Source organism: Cyanistes caeruleus, chromosome 3, assembly GCF_971803275.1.
Source record: "Cyanistes caeruleus chromosome 3, bCyaCae1.hap1.1, whole genome shotgun sequence".
NCBI lineage: Eukaryota > Metazoa > Chordata > Aves > Passeriformes > Paridae > Cyanistes > Cyanistes caeruleus.
In genome coordinates this window covers 108,441,847-108,464,583 of record NC_141703.1, presented here as the reverse complement: position 1 = coordinate 108,464,583, position 22,737 = coordinate 108,441,847, and the positions used below count along the sequence as shown (strand labels likewise).

Here is a 22,737-nt window from a genome sequence, read left to right as displayed (position 1 = left end):
ACTAGGCTCCCTTGAGGACAGAAAAAAAGATGAAACTTGTGCTGTTGAGCCAGAAATAAGATTACAGAACAGTGTTGCCAGACAGTCAGAGTGCTGGCAGCAAAGCCATTAGAGGAGTCAGTGTCTTACTTTGCCTAAAGGTGTTTCAGTGGTATTTAATGGTGTTCCAAGAAATGGAAAGCAAAGCTGGTGAGAATGAGGAGCAGTATAAGCATTTTTTCTTTTTATAAATCAGTTTTCATTGCAAGTAGAGGAATTACACATATTGCATTAGGATATCCACCAATTGTAGATGGACCTTCCACTTTTCCCTTGTGACTGTTAGGGGTCACCCCCTGCTTGAAATAATCAAAATGCATATTATAATTACATGGTTTTCCAATATCCATACACAGCAAGTACAAGATACTTACATGTAAGTACACTGTATTTACCTATATTTTTGCATAGTTTTTAGTGTGTACTTTGTGCCACTTAATAAAAAGCATTACTCATCTTTTCTTTTTTTTTTTTTTTTGTTGTTGGTGCTGTTTTTCTTTATTAGACAGCTTGTTCAATTACAGTTGGAGTAGCTGGGATTTTTGGTATGTTCATCACAGATTACCAGTTCCTAGGAGTGTAGAGATTAGACATTTGGAGGAGTCTGGGTAAGCGGTGGGGGAAGCTGCAGCGTGAACATTAAAGTTTTAAATCACCTCCTTAATCAAGAAACGCAATATCAGATTCAATGGTGCTAATTTAATAAACTTACCTTTAATTCAAATGGAATTCTAAAGGTAAGAAGTCCATTTTCCTTTTGGTAACACTTTACAATAAGTGGCACTAAATTACACTAGAACTGCTATGTTACAGGGAATTACATGTAACTACACTGTAACTGTTGAGAGAGCTACTGTACATGTGCGTACATGGTAACTTCAGTGCTGTTACAATCATGAATTACATAATTACAGATGATTCTGTCCTTTCTTTTCATTGAAATAGCTATATATATATATATTTATATATATATTATACTGCAATGAAAACACACAAGATGTTAACTTTCATGTCTCACTTAGAAAAGTTGGTTTTCTTCATGTGTTCCTTTAGAGAGGGAGTCTCAGTGCAAGAAGAACCATCCTTAAGAAACTTTTTGAGATGTTCTAGCTTAAACTCTGAGCCTCAAGTTAAACATCAGGTTCCTTAAACTGTCTCTTGGTTTGTCAGATGACACTAAAAGAGTGGGATGATGCACCCCTTGTCTTCTGATGCACCGCTTTCTCGTTCAAATCATGAGAATGTTCTTGAAGCATTGAAAGAAAATAATAAAAAAAAAAAAGTCTACATCAAAAAGTTTAAAAATAATCAGCAGTCGACACTGTAAACAGTACACTGGCAGAAACTAGCTACCTGGTCTGGAGAAAACTACTCTGCAAGTGAGTGAGGGAGAGGCTGTCACATACATTTTAGTGAAGGTGGTTCCCATTCTGAGCCTCTGTTTTACACACTCGCTGGGTGCCTCACACCATCATTAAAAACTTTGTCTTTTTTTGTTTAATCCTTTTTCCAGAATGGGAACTTGGGCAAAAACAAATGCACAACTGGCTTTTAGCCTACTGAATATCATTAGTGTTGAGCCATGATTCTGCTTACAGGAAAGAGGGATGCCTCTTTATACCCCGTGTAGTAATTTGAACCCGTGAAGACCAGATAAGCCTGCAAAGTGCTATCCAGGTAGAACGCTCTGTGTGGGGCTTTTCACACCTGCTGTGCACAGCTGCAAGGGACATCACCAGGTGCAAGACAATGGAAGATCAAATGGGTTAAAAATGAGCACATGTGAGGAGTTTTAATTGAAAGCCAATGAAAAAAAAAACCAAAAAAACAAAAAAACCAAAACCAAACCTGTTTTAACAGGACAATTTAAATCTGTTTTTTTTTTTTTTTTTTTTTTGCCAAGTTGAAATGCTGTTTCTGTGCCACTGGAGAATATGGTTTGAAATGGTTACCACAAGGCCAATCCTGCTTTTGGAGGTCCTGCCTGACCTTGGCTGGGTAATGGTTCAAGTAACAACCCTATATTCAAGTGGGCTGGAGTTAGGAAGGATGAAGGAAGGCGCAAACACCACGCTGGTGGGGAATTCCACTTGAGCAAATAAGGCCCTCATCCAGGGAAGCACTTTGTTTTTAAGCATGTGAACAGTGCCTTATACTCCAAGGGAACTTCTCTGACGCCTGAAGCTGACTATGTACTTAAAAGCTTATTTGAAGTGGGCCCCAGGTCCTGAAATGAAACTCTGATACTGTACTATAGCTAATGTAACTTACTGCTGTGACAAGAACCCATATTTTTGGTATTAAACTGATCGACTTCCTTTGCCAGCCTTTTACATGTTTATGTTTTGAAAGACATGAATATCTTGTAAACCTATACTAGTTTTCAATGTGTCTAGTAGCACCTACCTGGTTCTCTCAAACTACCATATTATATTAACATATTATTGCATTTTTCCACAGATGGGTATGGAGTGAACTGTAAAAACAAGCATGCAATCACATCAATGCAGACTTATTTCTTTAAAATGTCATACTGTATATGATTTATTATGTTAACACTCAACCACATCATATTATTTATGTCTGTATATTTTGAAAAAAAGTGCTGCTTTGATTGACGTCACCCTTTTTTCTTAGAAATTAACAAGATAAATGCTTCAACAAAAACAATTAAAATACTCTAATATTGTCCTTAAAAGGTTTATATTCTTCTGATAAATAATCTGTCACAGCACCTTTATCTTCCATTTTACCATACCACATGATGTCGTATTCCAAATTCTCCCTTCCCCACACAAAAATAAAATCCCAGGAGAAAGTCCTTTACAGCAGACCATCATGCTTTTATGCTTCACAAATACATCAACCAGAGAGAAATACTTCTTTGTCAAAGGTGCAAAACACAGGAGCTAAGCGAGCTCCAACTAGACTAACTTGCATTCTCCAGTGTAGAATCATTCCCAAGACCTGTTATGGCAACCTTTTCTTTTCATTGGAAGAGGAAATAAGCCAATGGGCTTACAGTGTTTTGTTGTCATATTTAAGAGCATGTGATTTTTCAGCTGTCAATTACACAAAAAAAAAAAATTCAGAAATAATCCAAACAGAGACCTTCACTGTGGAGCTAAAAGCATGGCAGGAATTCTCTATCATTCACGGTGACATAAGTTTGTACCTCACAAAATGCATAGACAGGAATTTAATATAAAGAATTAGTCCATTTACTGTATACACAAAACATATATCTTTTGTTTTAACACTTCTATTTTTTCTTTTTTTTTTTTTTTTTCCTTTTTATTTTTTTTTTTAAAGGGTTTTTTTTTTTTTTTTGGCAAACCAACATAGAGAAGCAGCTCTGGAACTGCCAAATTAAAAATTGAGAATTTTAGCAACTCAATAGTACTTTTTAAGGATAGTAATCAAATGTGGTTGTAATTTAAAACCTGAGGCTGTGCACTGGTTGTTAGCTTAAAACTACCTTTCCATATAACATTGTGCTTCCATTGTATAACAAAGAAAAAATTAACAAGAACTAGAAAAGTTTGCTGCTGAACAGTGCTAGGACATACAGACAAAAAAATACTCACACATGTTATCTACTCAGAATATTGATTTTGAGTCATATCTAAAGGGATATAATGGACATTAGAAAATGCATACTGGTGACTGACTTAGCTACTGCCAAAAAAGTTGAATATGTATCAAATAATGTTTAATTGAATTTATTATATGCACTATATACAGATACTAAAATGCCTTGCCATTGTGCCCCATGAACACATCAAATTTGAGTAGGCAGGTGAGTTCATGTTTAGCAAATAAATTATAAAAACATAAATTACTCAGAAAGTTCTCTAATCTTTATGATCCCAAAAGCCAGTAAAAGGGCAGGACAAATTGTTTCGAAAGAAGCTCTATTACCTAACTTTGCAGACTCTGTATAGCTATTCAGCATGTTTTCACCACGGAAACATGGCACTGTTATCAAGGTACCATTTAAACCATAACAAAACAAAGCCAAACAAAACAAAAAATTCACTGGACTCATCTTTTTTTTCCCACCAAATCCAAACATACAGGAAACTATACTAAACAGATTTCAATTTGTGTTTCCAAGGGCATATGCTTCAAAAACAAGTTGCTTTTTGAATTATAGATAGACAGGTATAAAAGATTCTTTGTAAACCTCTAATCTTAGACTTAACATTTTCTGTAAGTAAATTAGGACCTCACCTAATAGTACTTGTTACGAATTTTGTTCTATGACATACTAGTAGGGACATGATAAAACAAAACTGGAAAAGAAAGCTGCAATAACACTTAAATATGTAGAAAACTTGGATTAAGATGATGATTAACATTGTTAAGGCTGTATATTCAAGCACTGTATGTTAAGAGAGCAGTGGATATGATTTTTAGGCAATAAGAAATGTCCTGTTTTACGCATGATACTGTAATTATAGAATGATGATGTCAACAGCTGATTGTTGGCATAAACTGGCTACTTATAGCAGGTATGCGAGTTAATAAAGATAGCAGAAGATGGCAGAAATGAATTCTGAGAAATGATAGCCAGTTTTCTCCAGCAGTCAGCCTGATAAGTAAAACTCCAAGATTCTAGCTCTGCATCTAAATGAAGTACTCTTTTTTCTCCTCTGCATTGACTTGGCTGCCTTCTGCATTGATAATGGCTGTGTCGGCATCAGGTGCATCTTCAGCTCCTTTTGCTTCATTTGTTAAATATGTTCCTGTAGGAATCAGTACAAGAGAAAAGAAAAAAAAAAAGGAGAAAGATTAGGGTTGGTTTTTCACACTGCATTATAGGTAGTACATTTCAAGCAATGTACTTCCATTTTATAAAGAATGGAAAATATTTTTACACAGTTTTTAGTACGCATAGTAAAGTTGTGCCCAACCTTCTAATTCGTTAAGAAATATTTACACTGATATTTATACTGTTAATATATATACAAACTCTAGTATATCCATAACAAATTAAGGAAATATTTTAATAAAACTCCCCTTTATCTAACTGAAGTAATATGCAATTTATTTTTCAATTACAGAATGAGTGATAAAATCTTGGTTATTTCATGAAATAGCTATCCATCAAAAACAAAGCAATTTTGAATACAGATATTCATAAACATGCCTTTTTTTAAAAAAAATGTCCACTGGTCATTTGTATTTCTGTTTTTTCTAGATCATATCTATGTTTTAATTTTACAGAATTGTATCATAGTAGATACAAGAATTACAAAATTGAGGCAGTTTTATTAACTGAACCAACTCATATAATGCTATCACAGCTATTTTTATGCTTTGGACATGAATGAAAACAAAGAAATGTGTACCATAGTCAAATTTCTTTTTGTGAAAAATCATTATTTATGCTGGCATAAAATGTACAACTGTTCATTCATGAAAGTAAAACAAAAGAGACACACTTTCACTGTCTCCTTAAAAAAAAAATCTGATTTTCTCCCAGGTAGTGCAAAAAAATTGAAAATCGAAAAAAAAATTGAGAATATTTTTTTTATCAATTTATGTTTGCTACATATATGATTATCCTATCTAAAATGAGAGTTACTGAATTAATAACAGCACTCATCCTTTCTGTTTTTTTTTTTTTTTTTTTGGAAGGGTTATGGAAGGAGACTCAACTGAGTTTTAGCAATAGACCTACAAGCTGTACAGAGGTTAAATCTCAAGGCATGTTTTTGGAACTAAGAAGGTCAAAATCAAATCACAGAGAAGCCAAAAATCAGTGTCACTCCATTCCTGTTATCTTTAGTGGCAGAGGGGACTGAAAATGGGGACTGAAAAAGAAGGGACCAGGATTACTAAGGCAAAACCACAGAATAAAGTAAAGCTAGCCTCAGGAATGAACTCCTTATTCCAGTGGGATCATTGATAAACTGATGTGAAAACTCACCACTGGTTTCTAGCATTATCTTTTAGACATATATTATCTTATAATATTAGCATAATCCATTGAAATGAAAAATCTTGTTCACTCAATGCATATGTATTCTGCTGAGTTGATATGCTAGTTAAAACTATGAGAACATGTAATCAAGTATCAGGAGTTAAGAGCCAAAACCAAGGGGCAATCTTACCCCTTGGTCTCTCTAAATCACTGACTTATAAGGTGACCTTGGGCAGGCACTAACCCCATGTCCTTTGCCTTAGCCCACTGGAAAATTGGTTAAAATTCACATTCTCACTGCACTGAGAACTATTTTTTGTTCCAATCATTTAGCAGAGGGGGAAAGGTGAAAGGGAATGGCACTCCCAGGTGAAATCATGCCTTGCTCCTAAGAGTGACTGAACTTCCACTAAACGTGTCCTACCTTTATGTCTTGCCAGGTATCGACCAAGGAGAATTATAGAACATAGTGTTACAAAGACAACTACAGCCACTATTCCTCCTATAAGAGCGTGATCAGGTCCAGTCTGTCCAGCCAAAGCATTTGGATCTAGAGGGAGAGACAAAAGAGCAAAAAGTGGTCCTAGACAGAGAAAAAAAATGACAGGAAAATTCACAATACCAAGTTTTATACTGATCATCCTGAAAACAGGCATTTCCTTCTTTAATATTCAGCATGGTTATTCCCACTTTTACTCCCAGTATCTTATCAACAACACAGTGCTGCTTGTATTCCCAGATTGTTAAAACCCTGAGGACATCACAGTTATGAAAAATATTACCTTATTCTTCTTTGGCAGAGGTTATTAAATGGAAAAGGTTTCTAGCTTTGTCCTCGTCATTTTACAACTGAAAACCTGGCCATAGCTATTTATTGAAGGAAAAACAAGGAAGTGAGAATTGGGGATCGGATAGCATCAGCAGAATACTGTCTGCATAATACATAATTTATAGAATTGATTCTCAGTGGGGAACCCTTATATGTTCTCTTCCTCTCAGTCCTACCCTCTTGCACCAGAAATAAAAAGGCAGATAAAGTGCAGCCATGCCAAGTTCCTCTGCACATAGCTGAGTCTGCATGGATTTGGTCAGATAAAGGTATCAGGCAACCTGAAACTCATCATTCAGACACAGGCATCAGTTTCTGAATTCACTACAAACGCTCGATTAACGCCCAGTGTGAGCAAGCTGTAATAGATATCACAGAATCACAGAGTCAGCTGGGATGGAAAAGACCTTTGAGATCATCAAGCCCAACCAAAGAAGTAACACCACCTTGTAACTGGTCCATGGCACTGAGTGCCACATCCAGTCGCTTTTAAACACCTCCAGGGATGGTGACTCCACCATCTCCCTGACCAGCCCATCCCAATGCTAAATCACTCTTTCTGTGACTAACTTCTTCCCAGTGTCCAACTCAAACCTCCTCTGGCACAGCTTGCACTTTGGTGTTGTTAAACCCCATGCTGTTGTATCCAGCCCATCGATCCAGCCTGTCCAGGTCCCTCTGCAGAGCCCTCCTACCCTCCAACAGATCAACACCCCCTCCCAACTTGGTGTCATCTGCACGTTTGCTAATGGCAGAGTGAATCAGCAGGTTCCTTTTTCCAGCTCTGTGCAGAGCACTGGGAATAGTGTCGGATTCAAGTGTTCTGTGCTGGTCATCTGCCTGCTCTGTAGCCCAGTGCATCACAGAATTTGCAAAGAAACAATCACGGGAAATGGCACTACTTTGGGGTGTGTAATTCTCCAGAGCTTTTAACAACCAGCCAGTAACCTGTGACTGTTGACTCAACAGATAAATACAGAAGAAGGTAAAATTTTAATCTGAGGATCATGACATGGATCCTATTATAATGAAAACGCCTCTGCTATGAAGTAATAGTAATTCTCTGAAGATGTTATTAGCATGTACTGTATGCTGCAATCATTCCACTCTCACCGCTTCAAGGGCAATTCCCTTGTAGAAACCGTTTATATTCTTCAAATAGTTTGCAAACAACTTCTTTGCTTTGCAAAAGGGAAAGGCAGGAAAAATATTTGCACAGAAAAGAGGGAAAGTCTGTGAAGATGACAGAAAGGCCTCTGATAATGCTGAGGAGGTGTGATTCCGTAATAGCGCAATGACATTCTGCTGGCCAGGATTGCTATATGGCAGCAAGATGTATGGATACATCTGGTGTGGGAGTCTCATGAGGTGTGACAAGGCCAAGTGCTGGTGCTGCACCCAGGGCAGGGCAAATCCTGCTCTCAGTCCTGGTGGGGGGATGAACAGATCCAGAGCAGTCAGGCTGAGAAAGACTTGGGGGTGCTGGTGGGTGAGAGGCTGGACGTGAGCTAACCTTGTGCTCTTGCAGCCCAGAAGGCCAAATGCTTCCTGGGCTGCATCAAAAGCACCGTGGGCAGCAGCCAAGGGAGGGGATTCTGTCCCTCTGAGCCACTCCTCTGAGACCCCATCTGGACAGATGCATCCAGTTCTGGGGTTTCCAGCACAGGAAGGACATGTATCTGCTGGAGTGAATCCAGAATCCACAAGTTGATGTGAGGACTGGGGCACCTCTCCTATGAGGAAAGGCTGAGAGGATTGGGATTGTTCAGCCTAGAGAAGACATGGCCTTTGGGTGACCTAATTGTGGCCTTCCAGTACCTGAAGGGAACCTGCAAGAAAGATGGAGATTATTTACAAGGGTAAGTAGTGATAGGACAAGGGGAAATAGCTTCAGACTAAGAGTAGGTTTAGAGTAGACTTTAGAAGAAATTTTTCACTGTGGGGGCGGTGAGGCCCTGGCACAGGTTGCCCAGAGAAGGTGTGGCTGACCCATTTCTGGAAGTGTTCAAGACCAGGATGGATGGAACTCTGAGCAACCTGGCCTAGTGGAAGGTGTCCCTGCCCATGGAACTAGATGATCTTTAAGATCCCATCCAACTCAAGCCATTCTCTGATTCCAAGATCTATAAATGCACACGTATATAAATGCAATGTTCCATGGATAAAAGAAAATAATCCTGTTTTCCCTTCCTTTTGCAAACTGTGAAGCATTCTGCAACTCCATTTTCAGGCTTGCTGGAGCACAGAGTGGTGTGGCCATGGGTACAGATTCAGTTCTGCTCTTAACACTTTGTCACTTATTGCTGGCCTTCCGAGCTCCCACACCTTTCTCTTCTGGCTGAGGAAGACTCACGAGAACTTTGGGGAAGCTGGTCATAGCACTTCTGTGGGCATGATGGCAAATAATGGGTATTTGACCTCAAAAAATCTAGAAACATCTTATAAAGCCTCCTGCATCCTCTTCCACCTCCACTTCCTCCTGGCATGGTGCTGCTGGTGGTGGCACCACACTGAGTTCACATCACCTGTCCAGCAGGACACAGGCTCCGTTTTGGTCATTAAATCTGACCCCAAATCCTGTGCACCAGCAGACTCACAGGGGAAAGCAAGAGTGCTGAAGCACTGCCTTCCCAAAGCAAGAGATTGGAGCACTCAGCCTTCTTCTCCCTGGCCTTGTAGGGGCTTTGCTTTCCGAGCAGAGCAAGGAGGAGGTGGCTGCTGGCTTGAGAAGATGGAAGGTGACAGCTTGCTGCAGGAATGTCAGCCTGCTTGAGCCATATAGAAAATTCCTCCTTTTGTGGTGCCTGTGGCAATGTTGAGTAAAGCTCCTCCCTGCAGCAAAAGGGTAGGAGCCATTTGGACTCTGAGGACCACCCGTGTCCCCAAGCCCTGTGTGTGACCTGCAGGAGATGCTCTTTGGCAGCACTGGGACAGGAGCAGCATGGATGTGTTTTCCCACTAAAAACTGGCTCCTGTTGGTATGCTGCCAGTAACACTGAAGAATAAAAGGAGATCTTTTAAGGGATAATATACTTCCTGATGCAGAGCATAATCCAGAGGAGGGTTAGCGCAGAACTTTATCTACAGGCATTTTTGCAAAGCTGATTGAAGTGCACAGCCTCAGCTCAATACCCAGACTTACAACGCATGTCCTCTGTGAGCTTTAATAAACATTTCAGATAAAAATCCTCACAATACACCGAGATAAACACGTCTCTGTGTTTTTATCCTCTGGTGATTTCCGACACAGAGTGAGTGACTCACTACTCCTCTGTCAAACCTGATGTGGCTTCACGAAGTGACCCAAAGCCAGCCTAAATACAAGGTTTCCACCTATTAATGAGTTTCTAATACTGCTATAGGCTGAGTTTTTTAAACATTAAAATTAATGTAGGTATTCACTGGAATGCAAAAGTAGCAGCATATTTTTTTCTCTAATCTCAACCTTGCTATCAAAGCCACATTATATTTGTTGGTATTGATAGAGAAGTTTGTCCAAAAAAAAATAAATTATATATGACCTATTATCATTTTATTATCAGAGAACAATTCCTTTGTTAAAAAGGAAAAAGGAAAGGAAGGAGAAAGGAAAAGATGGAAGCACAGGAAATAAAGATTCTTAAAAGTGGCCAACATTTTCTTGGGAAACAAGCCTTTTTCCATCTCAAAATGGAAATCTGTAGAACATAAACAATATTCTGACCAGGAAACATATCTCATGAATAGTCTCCTCATAGAAAAATAATGCTAGCATTAAATATAAACATGCTCTACATTATGCATACAGAGTAATGCACTATACTTTTGCCTTTCATTAAATAATCCAAGCCCAAATGAATTATAGATCTGGGGCTTTCTATCGTGGTATAAATAATTACTATTTCAAAATGTGCCCAAGCAATATCTGAAAGATAGAAATACAGGGATTTGGAAACTATGCTTTTTTGTATTTTAATGAAGTACACAGTGAACATGCATAATCATTCAAGTGTTTTGGGCACAAGTACTAGTAACTGTCATTAAAGTTCCTGAAACCACTGACCACTCCACAAAAAGCAGAATACTATTCAGATTATTTTGAGATTCACATTTTAAGCTTCATGGATTTTACCAAGTGAATCCTACCCTACCATACACACAACTCCAGCAAATGAAATCTTAGGTATGCAACTGTGCAAGAAAAACTTATAATTCAGCTGTTTCCATTAAAAAAAATAATAAAAAATTAGATTTTAATTTTTTAATTAAAACAGTGGAATTATAATTTTGCATCTTCAGAGATCTTCAGAGATCAGTTCTTTTTCTTGCTTCTTTCACCCTTTGATGAAACTAAGAAAATCTTAAAAAACATAACGACACAAAACCTTATAATTCTCTTTTATTTGCTCTTTTTTTTCCCTAAATTTAAAAAGCTTCTTCAAAATACTAATTGCCAATGCTGTGAAAATGTACCCATTTTCAACTCTTGGGATTTCCCTGTTACTGTTTGTTCACAGACTGTCAATACACTTAAATTAAATAACACACATTTAAATTAAATATCACTCTTAAAATGACTAAGAGGGAAAAAAGCGCCTCATTTTTTTAAGAGATGAAACACATCAGATAAACCCTAGGGCTAATAAATAAGTAGATATGTGCTTTTTATGACCTGCTGACAAAGTTTCACTGCAGAATATTTTAATATGAATTCACACTTTAGTTAAGCAGAGAAATTTTGGAATAGTTTTTCATGCTTTTGCATAAAGTGTATGTTAATTATTCACCGAATTTCAGTTTCTTCATGCAGAAGTTTTGTTCTAATTTATGCAGAGTTGACTTGACTGAGCAGGCTGCAGGAAAGGGTCAGATAACCCTTTCCTGAGCAAAGGCAAAACAAGCACATTTGTGAACGCTGAAATGGCACATTTTGGGGAATATGTGCTCAAGTAACCCTCTCTTTTGCAGAACTTTATCAATATGTATTTTTGGCTCATACGCTGAAGTTTTTAAAAAATCACTCTGAGATGACCTTGGTTTTAAGGCATCCAAAATAATAATTTGTTTTGACCATTTCTACTATATGAAAAATTGGAAATATCCTAATTTGCTGTGGAGCTTCAATAGAATTCAAAAAATGAAGAGTTATTAAGTATATGTATTATTCATAAATTACTGTTCCTTAAGGCTGGGAAAAGAAAGGGCTGTCCCATTCCCCACAGAAGTACTGAAACCACCAGCCTACAGTCACTTTTACTGATTTCATGAATAATCAAGTGCAAAGAAGACTTGCTCCAATAAGGGATCCTGGGGCATGGCTCTGAAATTTATATGGCAGAAAAATCTCTTCAAATGACTCCAGATTCTTTCCCTGTATTCAAGGATTTATTATAACTCCCAGTACAACTCACCAATATTTCATATTTTTGCAAAAGCTATTGTTTTTAAGGGTTTTGCTCAGATCAGTCAGGCAATGTGCATTTTTAGGGTGGGAGAACCCAAGAGGTACAGAAAATTATATATATATATATATATGTCTTATATGAAAGGCTGTAGAAACAGGTGCAGGTGACTGTGAAAATGAGTGATGGGAGACTGCAGATTTCTGGAGAAAATCTAGCAAGGACCCTCAAATCATGAGATATCTAAACCTGCACTGTTCTGAAGTGTCCTAACCAGCAGAGACCAAACTGCAACAGCTTTGGGGAGAGAGTAATGTGAGGATTTCTGAAGTCCATCAGTGAATGTAAATTACATTAGAAATATTCCCCAGTGAATTTTTTCTTCATGTTAGCGTAATTTCCCAAGGAGATGAGAGCTTGTGTAATTATTCTCTTTCACTCTGTTCAAATTACTTATGAACCATGGTTCCACTGCAACAAGTTTTGAGAGACAGTAAAGAACTTAAGAGTCTTGTTTTCTTATAACTAACCTGAGAGGACAGGTTGCAGCAGAGGCTCAGAGCTTATTAGATACCAGAGAATGTGTAGGAAGGATGTTTTTATAAAAGCCCTAACGGAGACAAAAGCTTAAGTCAAAATCTCTGTCCAATAATCAATTTTTCATTAGAGGTTTCTCTCCATTGCAAATACTTTGGTGTCGGGTGGCACAGATCCCGTTTGAGGTGGCATTTATAACCTCTGAGCCCTTGCCTCCTCACCTTTTTCTTCTTTCCACAAAGCCTACCCTTCATGCTTCTCTTCTTTCTCATCTCAGCTCACACTGCAGAATTTCTATAATTCACTTAAAGAGCCACGAGGCACAATCTCATGGAAACCAAAGAAGATTTCTTTCTGCAGCTTATGGCACAGACCTGGGGTTTGAAATATATTCAGACTAATGTCATCACCGGGATTTAGCCATGGGGTTCATAAAATATTCAATTGTCCCACCAATGCAAGTTTGGGGGAAAAAAAAAAGTAAAACTTAGAAAAAAATCAAAACAAACAAGCTAAAAGACCCCCAATCCAAAAACCTCAAAACCAAAACCTCAAAACAGAGCTTCAAAGATCTGGTTTTACATCAGCAGGAAAAAAGACTAAAGTGTGAATTGTCCCACAATACAGATAGAAGGTTAGAGTGAAGTGATAGCTGACAAGGTATTTGCCTTAGGAAAAGTGACAGTAGTGCTCTCTGTGATAAATTCTGGGAAGTAGAATTTACCCATTTTAGCATCTTAATTTGGGCACCCCAGAGTCCAATTTCTCTTGCATGGCCTGGAAGGCTGAAACAGGTGTTTTTAATCTCTTTTTGTAATGTACTACTAAACCACTAAAATACATGTATGCCAAACTTGTGAAACTATTGTTAAGAGGGAAAAGAAACTTTCTGCACCTTCATTTAAATTGCAAAGAGTTGCTGCCCAAAGGGGCTGGTTGTGAAATTCGTTGAAAATACGTTTTGTTATTAACTGATTCCGAACTTAAAATATGTGACAAGCTGCTTTATCCTTCAGTGCCTGAAGCAAAGAAGAACAAAACAGTGCACTAATATACAGCACATATAAACTGCTATTTTAATAGTAGAACATCATCAACCATAGCGAAGACAGGCAGAAAAAAATACTTCTAAACCTTCAAAAGAATTGATAGCCTTTTCTTCCTGCGCTACTGCAGTAGCACATTTGGCCCATTTTGCCTCTAAGTGTTTTTTTTCTTTTCACAGCACTGAATTTTATATACATTCCTATTAAGAAGAGCCTACATCACAGAAAGATAAAAGTCCCACGCTAATATTTCAGCAGCTGAAACTACAGCTCCTTTCTAAGAGCTGGTGTTGTTCTCATGAAGCCAAGACTTCTTTCAGCAGAGAGAAAAATGCAAATGTCTCCTGATATGTATTTGTGAGTAGGTAGCCCTTGTCAAAGTGAATAAAAGCACTACCCATACCTATTTATTTTGTAAATGCATTTTTTTTTAAGTACTTAGAAGAGAGCTCTATAACTACAACATTAAGATGAAAAGTTTAACAATATTTTTCAGGGGCCTTAGAGCCTTGTTCCATATTTTGTCCCTGTGTAAATGTGCCTGACACTTTTTTTTTCTAGTCAGATTTTTTTCTCTTTCTCTTCTTTTTTTTTTCCTTAATGCTGCTTTAAAAGATCCAGTTTCCTGAAGGGAACAGTTTCTCTAATTAGGGCACATAAAACACTTTTCTTATTGACAACATTATATTTTTGGCTGTCAATAAACTCATTAATTGCTTCAGACTTTGACTTAGGAAAAAAAAAAAATAACTGAAATCTGCAACGTTCTTCCTTCATCTTATTTTCTGTAGAGGATAATTAAGTCAATTCTGGGTTTGAAGTAATATTTGCCCATCCAGCTATAACTTCTGTCTACTGAAACAGGAGGGAGACAACTGGCACAGATGACATGAGAATTTCCCTGTTAAGTTGAATGAGTCAACTGTTCCAGCATTTTAATTTTCATTTTCTTGTGAAGTTCCAGAATGCTCAATGCCTTCACTGCAACATAAAAAGGCTGAAATTTGGAAACATCCATTAGATACTTAAAAAAAAAAAAAAAAAAAAAAGAAAAGAAGAAGAACCTATCTCTGCCTTGAAAAATGAAAATCATGACTTCCTACTTTGGGAGAAAAAAACACATTTCAGAAGTTGCCATCATTCTTTTGATGACTTTCCATCAATTAATACAGGAAGATCCCTGCTCTTGGTTTTCATTGTCAAAAAGGCCAGAGACCAGATGGAGTTAGCGTGCACACAGCTCCTTTTCCTGTCACCAGAAGTTAATTATCTATATAAATATTAAACCATTCTCTCATTAGTACAGAACCTGGAGATGACAGTTTCTTCTCCCTTTCTCAGAGAACCTTTAATCTGTGGCTTTTGGTTGCTTCCCACAGACTTTGACTGGCTGGAGAAAACATGGGCAGGACTGTGTGGGAAGGGAGCGTGGCGCCCGCGCTCCGTAGAGTCGGCTGAGCGTGGGCATCTGCTGCTGGCTGCCATCACAGGGGCTGGGGCCACACTCTGATGGTCTCTGGCAGCCTCAGCATTCACATTTCAGGAGAAAGCAACTCATTATCACCGTAATACACATTAGGAATTACAGGGAGATCGCTGAGAGAGTGATCACTCAAGGCATTAAAGGGATCGCTCAAAGCTCCCTCTGCTAACAGAAGGAAGCCCCAAGAGCTTAAGCCCACTGGAAAGTGGCATAAATATTTCCACTATGGCTTTTTTTTTACCATGCTATCAGTTACATGAATTCCCTCACTGATTGCTTCTCAGGCCTAATCAGTATCCCTGCATAGCTCAAATAATACCACCACGAGCAAGCAGTGGGAGAAAGACACACTTTCTGTCAAGAAACACCTTGAAACAAATGGATGGGGAGGATCAGTAGAGAGAGAGACAAAGACAAAGCTGTTCCTGATGGCAGAAGCTGGGGAGGAGAAGGTTTTGTCAGCAGTAAGGCAGATTCAGACACATAAAGTTAATTGAGAACAGGTAAGGATGGGTAAGGATCAGAGAGGCAGCAGCAGACTCACAGTTGTACAAGGTACATTGTACTGAACATGTTCATGAGAGTTTTAAAACCAAGAAGGGCAGATTTAATTTAATTGAAGAACAGCTCTAATTAAAACTTAGTTCTGTGGTGGAAGAAAACCTATTGTTCAAATGAATTCTTTATGCTTGTCATGCTAATTTTTTTCTTACCAAATCAGATTAGAGTAATTATAAGCCTATAATGACATCAAAACACCTCGGTAAACCAGCCACTTACAGCCAGAATCTGACACTTTATTCAGGCTGAACAGCAATTTAGTCTGTCATGGGACTACTCAGTATGAGTAACTGTAATACAAGAGCCTCTTTGGCAGTTGATAGTATATTTTATCTGTCAGTGTATCTCCATATCAGCCAGGCATTCTTGTGGTTAGGGTAGTAACTGATCCAAAAGAGGAGGTTGGCAGATCCAGCTCATCTCAAAAAGAGAGATATGAGAGACATTAGCAGAGATAGCCTGCTGTAATGCACAGAGCAACAGGTAAATTATTGATAAGGTCAGCAGCACCCTTAATATGTGAGGCATCTTCTACAGCTGCTCTAATTAGGGCACAAAATCTTATTAAATTCTTTGTGACAATGGCAACAGCCATTTGTGAAGTTCCTGTCCAAGAGATAAATCTACATTCCATTTGTTTGAATTTCTTCTTGTGGTTTAATTGAATGCTATCCATTCTTTATGCCAACCCTGCACTAATGGAAATAACAATATTTTCCCCTTTTAATAATGACATGCTTGATGGAATTCAATATCTTAACGAAATTCTCCTCTGGGAACATTAAGCCTGTTGTTTTCAGATGCCTTTAAGTTAAATACCATCCAGCTATTAGTAAGAGATTGTTTGCTCTTAAAGCCATCGATTGGTAATGGGTTTGCTAAGAATAACGTTGGTCTTTGCTCTCCTAAAGGCTTTCTGTATTCATAAAAAAATAAAGTTACACAGCCTTTGGTGTATGGGCTTTTTTTCTTTTTTTTTTTTTTTTTCTCAACTTGGCAACATGCATTAATTTCCAGCAGCACAATCTCCACTGTCAGCACCACTAGCTGTTCCACACCCAGATTCTACCAAGGGGGTCACATCCCCACCAGTTTGCAAACTGACAGATTCATTTCCTACCTTCTCCTGAGACAGCGACGAGGACCCAGAAACCAGAGGTCCACTGTAATTACTATGTATATTTCAGATTAAATAAATGTGATAAAAGCCTCCATCTGGCTGTTGATCAAACGTGCAGAGGCAGGCTGATTTTCAGTGACATATTACAATATGTCTCTTGTAACAGTCCCTAATGCCAGCCTGTAAATTACTTACATTTGGGATTACTTGACTACGGCAGACAGAAATATTACTCACTGTTAAAGTGCTGCCTACTGGGAGCACGGGAGATGTGGTCTAATCTTAAAGTTGTTAAGCAAGGCATTAAGAAATAATGGGGCCATGTTTATTTTACTAAATGCTGATTGTGCTCACACTGTTTGAAGATGGCAGGCCCAACCTAACAGCAGCCTGAGCTTGCTCCAGATGCTGGAAAGCTGTAGAAAGTCAAACACTGGGGAAATAAGTATCAGTAGTGTTCTACATTAAAAATCAGAATTTTTTAATGTGAAAATATGCCAATAGTTTAAAATTATATACCATCGGCAGAAAGAAAAAAAAAAATAAAAATCAGTAGTTCAGGGCCTTCCATTTAACAAAAATCCCAACCAAAAACCTCAAAAATAAAATAACACAAATTTCAAGGAAAAAAAGACAACAGTATCGCTGTTTCACAATTTACTATACAACTCTCCTTGCAGTGGTGGCTGCAACATGTGGACAGTTAAAATTTAGTACATTACTGAAGGTCTTTCAAAAAGTTATGGTAAGAAAGAAAGGTTGGGGAAAAATTTCCTGAGGATATTCACAGAGCAGCTAATTGTGGCTTGAAGGGCTTTTCTTATGATTTACAGCTCCTTCAGCTTTATAGCTCACAGATCAACAACAAAATTAATTCAAAATTGAGTATAGAAGGCTTATTTAAAAAAAAACAAGGCAAATATCATTTCCTAGTCAAAGGATGAATATTTCTGGTCTAGCCTATTAAATTGTCATGGTTCCTATTGCACATTCATTCTGCCCAGAAAGTGTACCAGGACACTCTAAATCAAAGGAGAGTTTTGACCTTGTAAATTCTTGCTCTAAAGCTGAGCAAAACATCCTTGCTTTTCTGCAGCTCTTAAAAGGACAGCATCTTTGTACTGCAGTAGTTAAAATTTGTTTCCACCTAGACATGTGTCTGCAAAAATGTTCTTGTAAGCATTATGAGACTAAGAAAAATCTAGAAATATTCTTCTCATCTCCTTTGTGATCACTCCAACAACTTTTCCTTTCTTTCCCTACTCAGTTCTTATTCTTATTACTAACTGCATGAGATTTGCCATATAAACCCTTCACCTTAAATTGTCTCATTAGCCTGAATCACTTAGCATCCACTCTTACTTAACTGAAGTGGTTCATTAAATGGCATTTCCTTTTAAAAGACCTCTAAAAACTTAGTCCTCCCTTTAGGAAGTCAAGAAGACAAATTGTGAAAGTAGAAAACAATGTTCTAAACAAATCTGGAATTAACACAACTTTTTCAAATGCTACTGCTGAGCAACTTTTCTTCTTTCCTTTTCCCCTTCCTTCCTAATAAGTCTGTTGCCTTTACATTACAGCCACGTAAGGGACGTGATATTTCTCTCTGAAGTATTCTGAAAGCTGAAACCAATTGAAAGTAAAGATGCCCTTCAAACACATGATGACACCCTCTTTGATGCAGAAACTTTTGCTAGTCAGCGAAATTTTGGATCTGACTATCTAACCAACATCTCTAACAACACCATTCACAACATGTAAGCAGTAGACACTGCATTCAGCTGAAAAACAAGAGATTGCTTCTGAGAGCTGTGAAGCCAAGTGTGGATATTTCAAGGGAGTTACAGCCTTTAATTCAGTAAAACATATAAGCATGCAACAAGTGAGAGTTAAGACATGATTTAGTGCTTTTGCTGATTTGGAACTGGGCTGCTAGATCCCAGCTCCAGCTTACAAGGAGACACAGGCAAGTTAAAGAAACAGCTAGGAATCCTTGAGCTGTGAGAAGCAGTGTTTTTAGCCTTCCTTGCCTTCTGGAAAGCTTTAGCAGGCTGCTCCTCCTCCTGTGGAGGTGAGATTCATGAATTCAGAGCCCACTGCGACAGCTTCTCTCTGACACCAGCACGTCTGGGTCCAGTGCCAGCGGCAGCAGCGAGCCCGCGGCGCTGGGCAGAGCATAATCACAGAGTGCCCCTCGCTGGGAGCAGCCTCTCATCAAAGCCCTGCTCCTGTCACCTGGGCCAAGGAGGCAGCATGGGGCCTGTTCCTCCAATACCCATTCTGATACTTAAGATGGAAAGGGGTTTTTGTGTATCTCACGGCTGAGCGAAATCGTGAAACCTTGCGCTTGCTGCGCTTGGTCTGCTCACAGCAACACCCATGGCCCAGAGGCTGGGCAGGTGCTCCTGCAGGACATCATGCTGGTGGCACCCTTTGAGAGCAAGGTTTTTCCAGGGGAAAAGCATGGAAAATCAGATTTAAATCCTTGCCATTCAACAAATGCCTTGACGTGCTCTTTGGCAAAGTGTTCTCTTTATCCGAGGCCCGGTTCCTCTGAAATAAAGTGAGGAGTAGGAACAATGTCTTACCTTAACTCACAGAAGCAATTATAAAAGAATGATTTTACATATCACAGTAGCACGGGTAAGGCAGGCACTTCACCTGCCTTTACACACAATAATCTATGTAATAGTATTTTGAAGCATTTGAAATGGACTTCTGTGGGTTTAATTTTTACTAAGCTTTTTGCTGGAGATATTTGTCTACCTGTCTACCTGGAGATTATCTATCTATCTATCTATCTATCTATCTATCTATCTATCTATCTATCTATCTATCTTTTTTATTTTCTATAAACAGAAACTGAATATCTATTATTATGAATTTGCATAATGAAGAAATTAAAAGCTAGATGCTTTTATTTCTCAGAGGTGAGACTGCACAAGACAGCTTTATGCAGTTAAGCCACTGGAAGTAATTCACACCAGGTAATTGATGAAGATAAAAATAAACAGAAATATGGGAATAAGCCAGAAATAGGATGACTCTACTTCCAGATTATGGAAACAAGCAGAGAAGTATTAGGGATGCTGTTAAACATTGTTAAACAGGTCAACATGAACCCTTGGGTTCATAAACAGCCTTGAATTTAATAGCAAAGCATGTTCCATTTTTATAATAGAATCATTGAAGATGCATGTCAGCTGATACAAGAATAGAATTAATGTTTAAAAAGTGAACAGCTATACTCTCCTGGCTTCAGTCTTCTTTTTCATTCCAGTAATGTCTACTTTCCCACAAGTGCTAATAATTTATGCATTACAATTAAACTTTGAAAATTATGATTAAAACGTCTTTATATTTAGTTACACAAAGTTACCTAAAATCACAGGGGAGCAATTAAATATTAAATGCTTTATTTTTATGCTAATCAAATACAACAACACAGTTTGGAACTTTAAAATTACATGAAGCAATCAAACCTGCACCTGGTGGTCAAAGTTTCAGGGAACAATAAGGTAATCTTACCATTTTTGTCACCACTGAGCAACAAAAGCAACCACAGCAGTCACAAAAAAAGTGCCATGAAACATTAATTTTTTAGAATAATGTGTGTACAAGTAGAGAGGCTTCTCTTAATAAGTAACTATTGTGCCAAGTTAGACTAAGTTAGATATTAACAAGAACAAATTTGGTATTTATAGGGATCATTGTGCCTTTCATCGCTTCCACATGGTTAAATCTTCATGGATAATCTTCATAAACCAATATTATTCTAAAACCTACCATGGCTCTAGAGGTAGAAGCCATAATGCAATATATTTCACACAATGAATGAGGAGATTCTGGGAGAATTAATTCCATGCTGAAGAAGAGAAAGTTAAAAGAGGAAACACTCCTGCTGTCTTCTACTGAAGGGGAAGGAGAAGAGATGATGGAGCCAGGATTTTGTTAGAGGTGTGCAAAGAAGGGAAGCAATGGACACCAGCTGGGGCATAAAAAGTTCAAACTGGCTGTCAAGAAATTCACCACAAGGATGGTTAAACACAGGAAGAAGTTACCCAGAAATGCTCTGGGTTTTCCATGCATGGATATATGAAAAAATTCACCTGAACAAGGCCCTGAGCAACCTGATGCATCATGGCCCTGCTCTAAGCTAGGCTTGGACCAGCTGATCTCCAGAGGTTTGTAAAAACTTTTATCATTCCACAATTCTAGGAAATGGGCCACAAGCCACTTAAATGAAGAGTACATGCAAAAAAAAAAAACCCAAAACCAAAACAAACAAGCCACAAACAAATAATAAAAAAAAGGTTTTACAGTTTTCTGCATCTTAAAATGAATTGTTAATAACAAACCAGCACCCAGGAGGATGCCACGATCCTGCTATTGCTTCAGGTTGTGCTGTTCTTTCTGTGTTGTCTTGTATTGCTGCCATCACAATCATAGCCATACTGAAAAAATTCAAAAGGCTCCACCATTACTTTTCTCCTCCCTTCTAGTGATGGATACACATGAATCAGGGAGCAGGAGTTCACATAAAGCCTTAGAAATTATACCACAGAAAGAAGATATATGTTAGTAGAGGAAAACTCTATGTGATATGAAGAGCCTTGTCTTCCTGCCACAATTTTTTTTCTCAAAATAATCTGTTTTTAATCTCACAAAGAGGGTCTCAGAATTCTAGGGAAAAAACCACAAACCAACCTGTAAATTATACACTAGATTATTTCAGAGAATGTTTTACAAAGCATTATACATAATGAGAATGTCAAAGATCAGCAAATCGTTCCAATGGACTTTCCATCAAATTATGTTTACAATTACTGAGAGGTTAGATTTGCAAAGAAATGAGCTGACATTTCAACATTCTGTGGCAATTGCAGTATTTTCAGTCAGGATTTCAGTTTTATGGCCAGCTTGACAAAACTAGTGTAATTCTGTTTTCCTCAGGTATAGCTAGGTTTATTTATAGCAAGGTCAACTAATTTGAAATATCTTGTATCTCTCCACTCAGTAGAGAAATTGTCATGCAAGTAGAACTCTGGATGGTGGTGTTCCTCTGTAATAGCAGGGAGTAAGAACCAGGAACCACACAAATTGCTTGTCTGCCTGTCAGAGTTGATATTCAATGCACAAAACGTTTTGTAGATAAAAATATACTGAATCTTATCTCCATGTAATAACAGTGAGCAGGAGTTTTTCAAAGTACACTGCAGACCCCAAACACAGCGGGGGCTCCGATGGAACTACCACATGGAAGCCCTCATCTAACACTCTGACAACTAAATGCATGGTCCAGATCTTCTCCCCAAGCCTGAGGAGATAAAAATCCTGCTGCAAAAATTCTGAAATTTCTCTCTGCCCCTGAGTCTCCTGTAGGGAAAACATTCTGGAGAGCATCAGCCATCTCTCTTTTCCTTCCACCTTCCCATATCTCTTCCTCTCTGGTGACATAACTTGACTTCAAGGAGAGGAAAATTTCTCAGCACATCTGGTAATGATATTGTGTCCCAGCTCTGTCTAGGAGTGTGCTTACACACAGTTTTCTGTGTCTCCTGCCTTCCACAGCTCTCTCACCATCCTTTTCCTCTGTTACCTTTCCCTGAAAGATGCTAATACAGCTTCAGCAAAGCTGTCACTTAAAATGACTTCACCAATGTCACAAGCATCTCCACAAATCCTGTTACTGCCTTATTATTTTGTTTCTGTTACTTTCTGCTATTGCTCTGGAAGTGAAGAACTTTTTCTTTGTCCCACAAAAGTAGGCTCCATGAGACCTCCGGCAATTTGTTTTTCTGTTCAACGTGAA

The 22,737-nt window shown here is 38.2% G+C and overlaps 1 protein-coding gene across 3 annotated transcripts in view; it reads right to left on the bottom strand.

The window, feature by feature from the left end:
- Positions 1 to 2,554: 2,554 nt before the first annotated feature.
- The window catches only part of CADM2 (cell adhesion molecule 2), a 579,337-nt gene continuing 559,154 nt past the window's right edge, over positions 2,555 to 22,737 (bottom strand). For 2 of the 3 annotated variants that reach the window (XM_086883564.1, XM_086883565.1), the window contains 2 exons: positions 6,393 to 6,518; positions 2,555 to 4,787 (listed from right to left, as the gene is read on the bottom strand). In XM_086883564.1, the coding sequence (XP_086739690.1) occupies positions 4,669 to 4,787; positions 6,393 to 6,518 (245 nt within the window). In that variant the 3' untranslated portion in view covers positions 2,555 to 4,668. The remainder of the gene's footprint in view (positions 4,788 to 6,392; positions 6,519 to 22,737) is intronic. The other variant, XM_086883566.1, reaches the window with a different exon arrangement.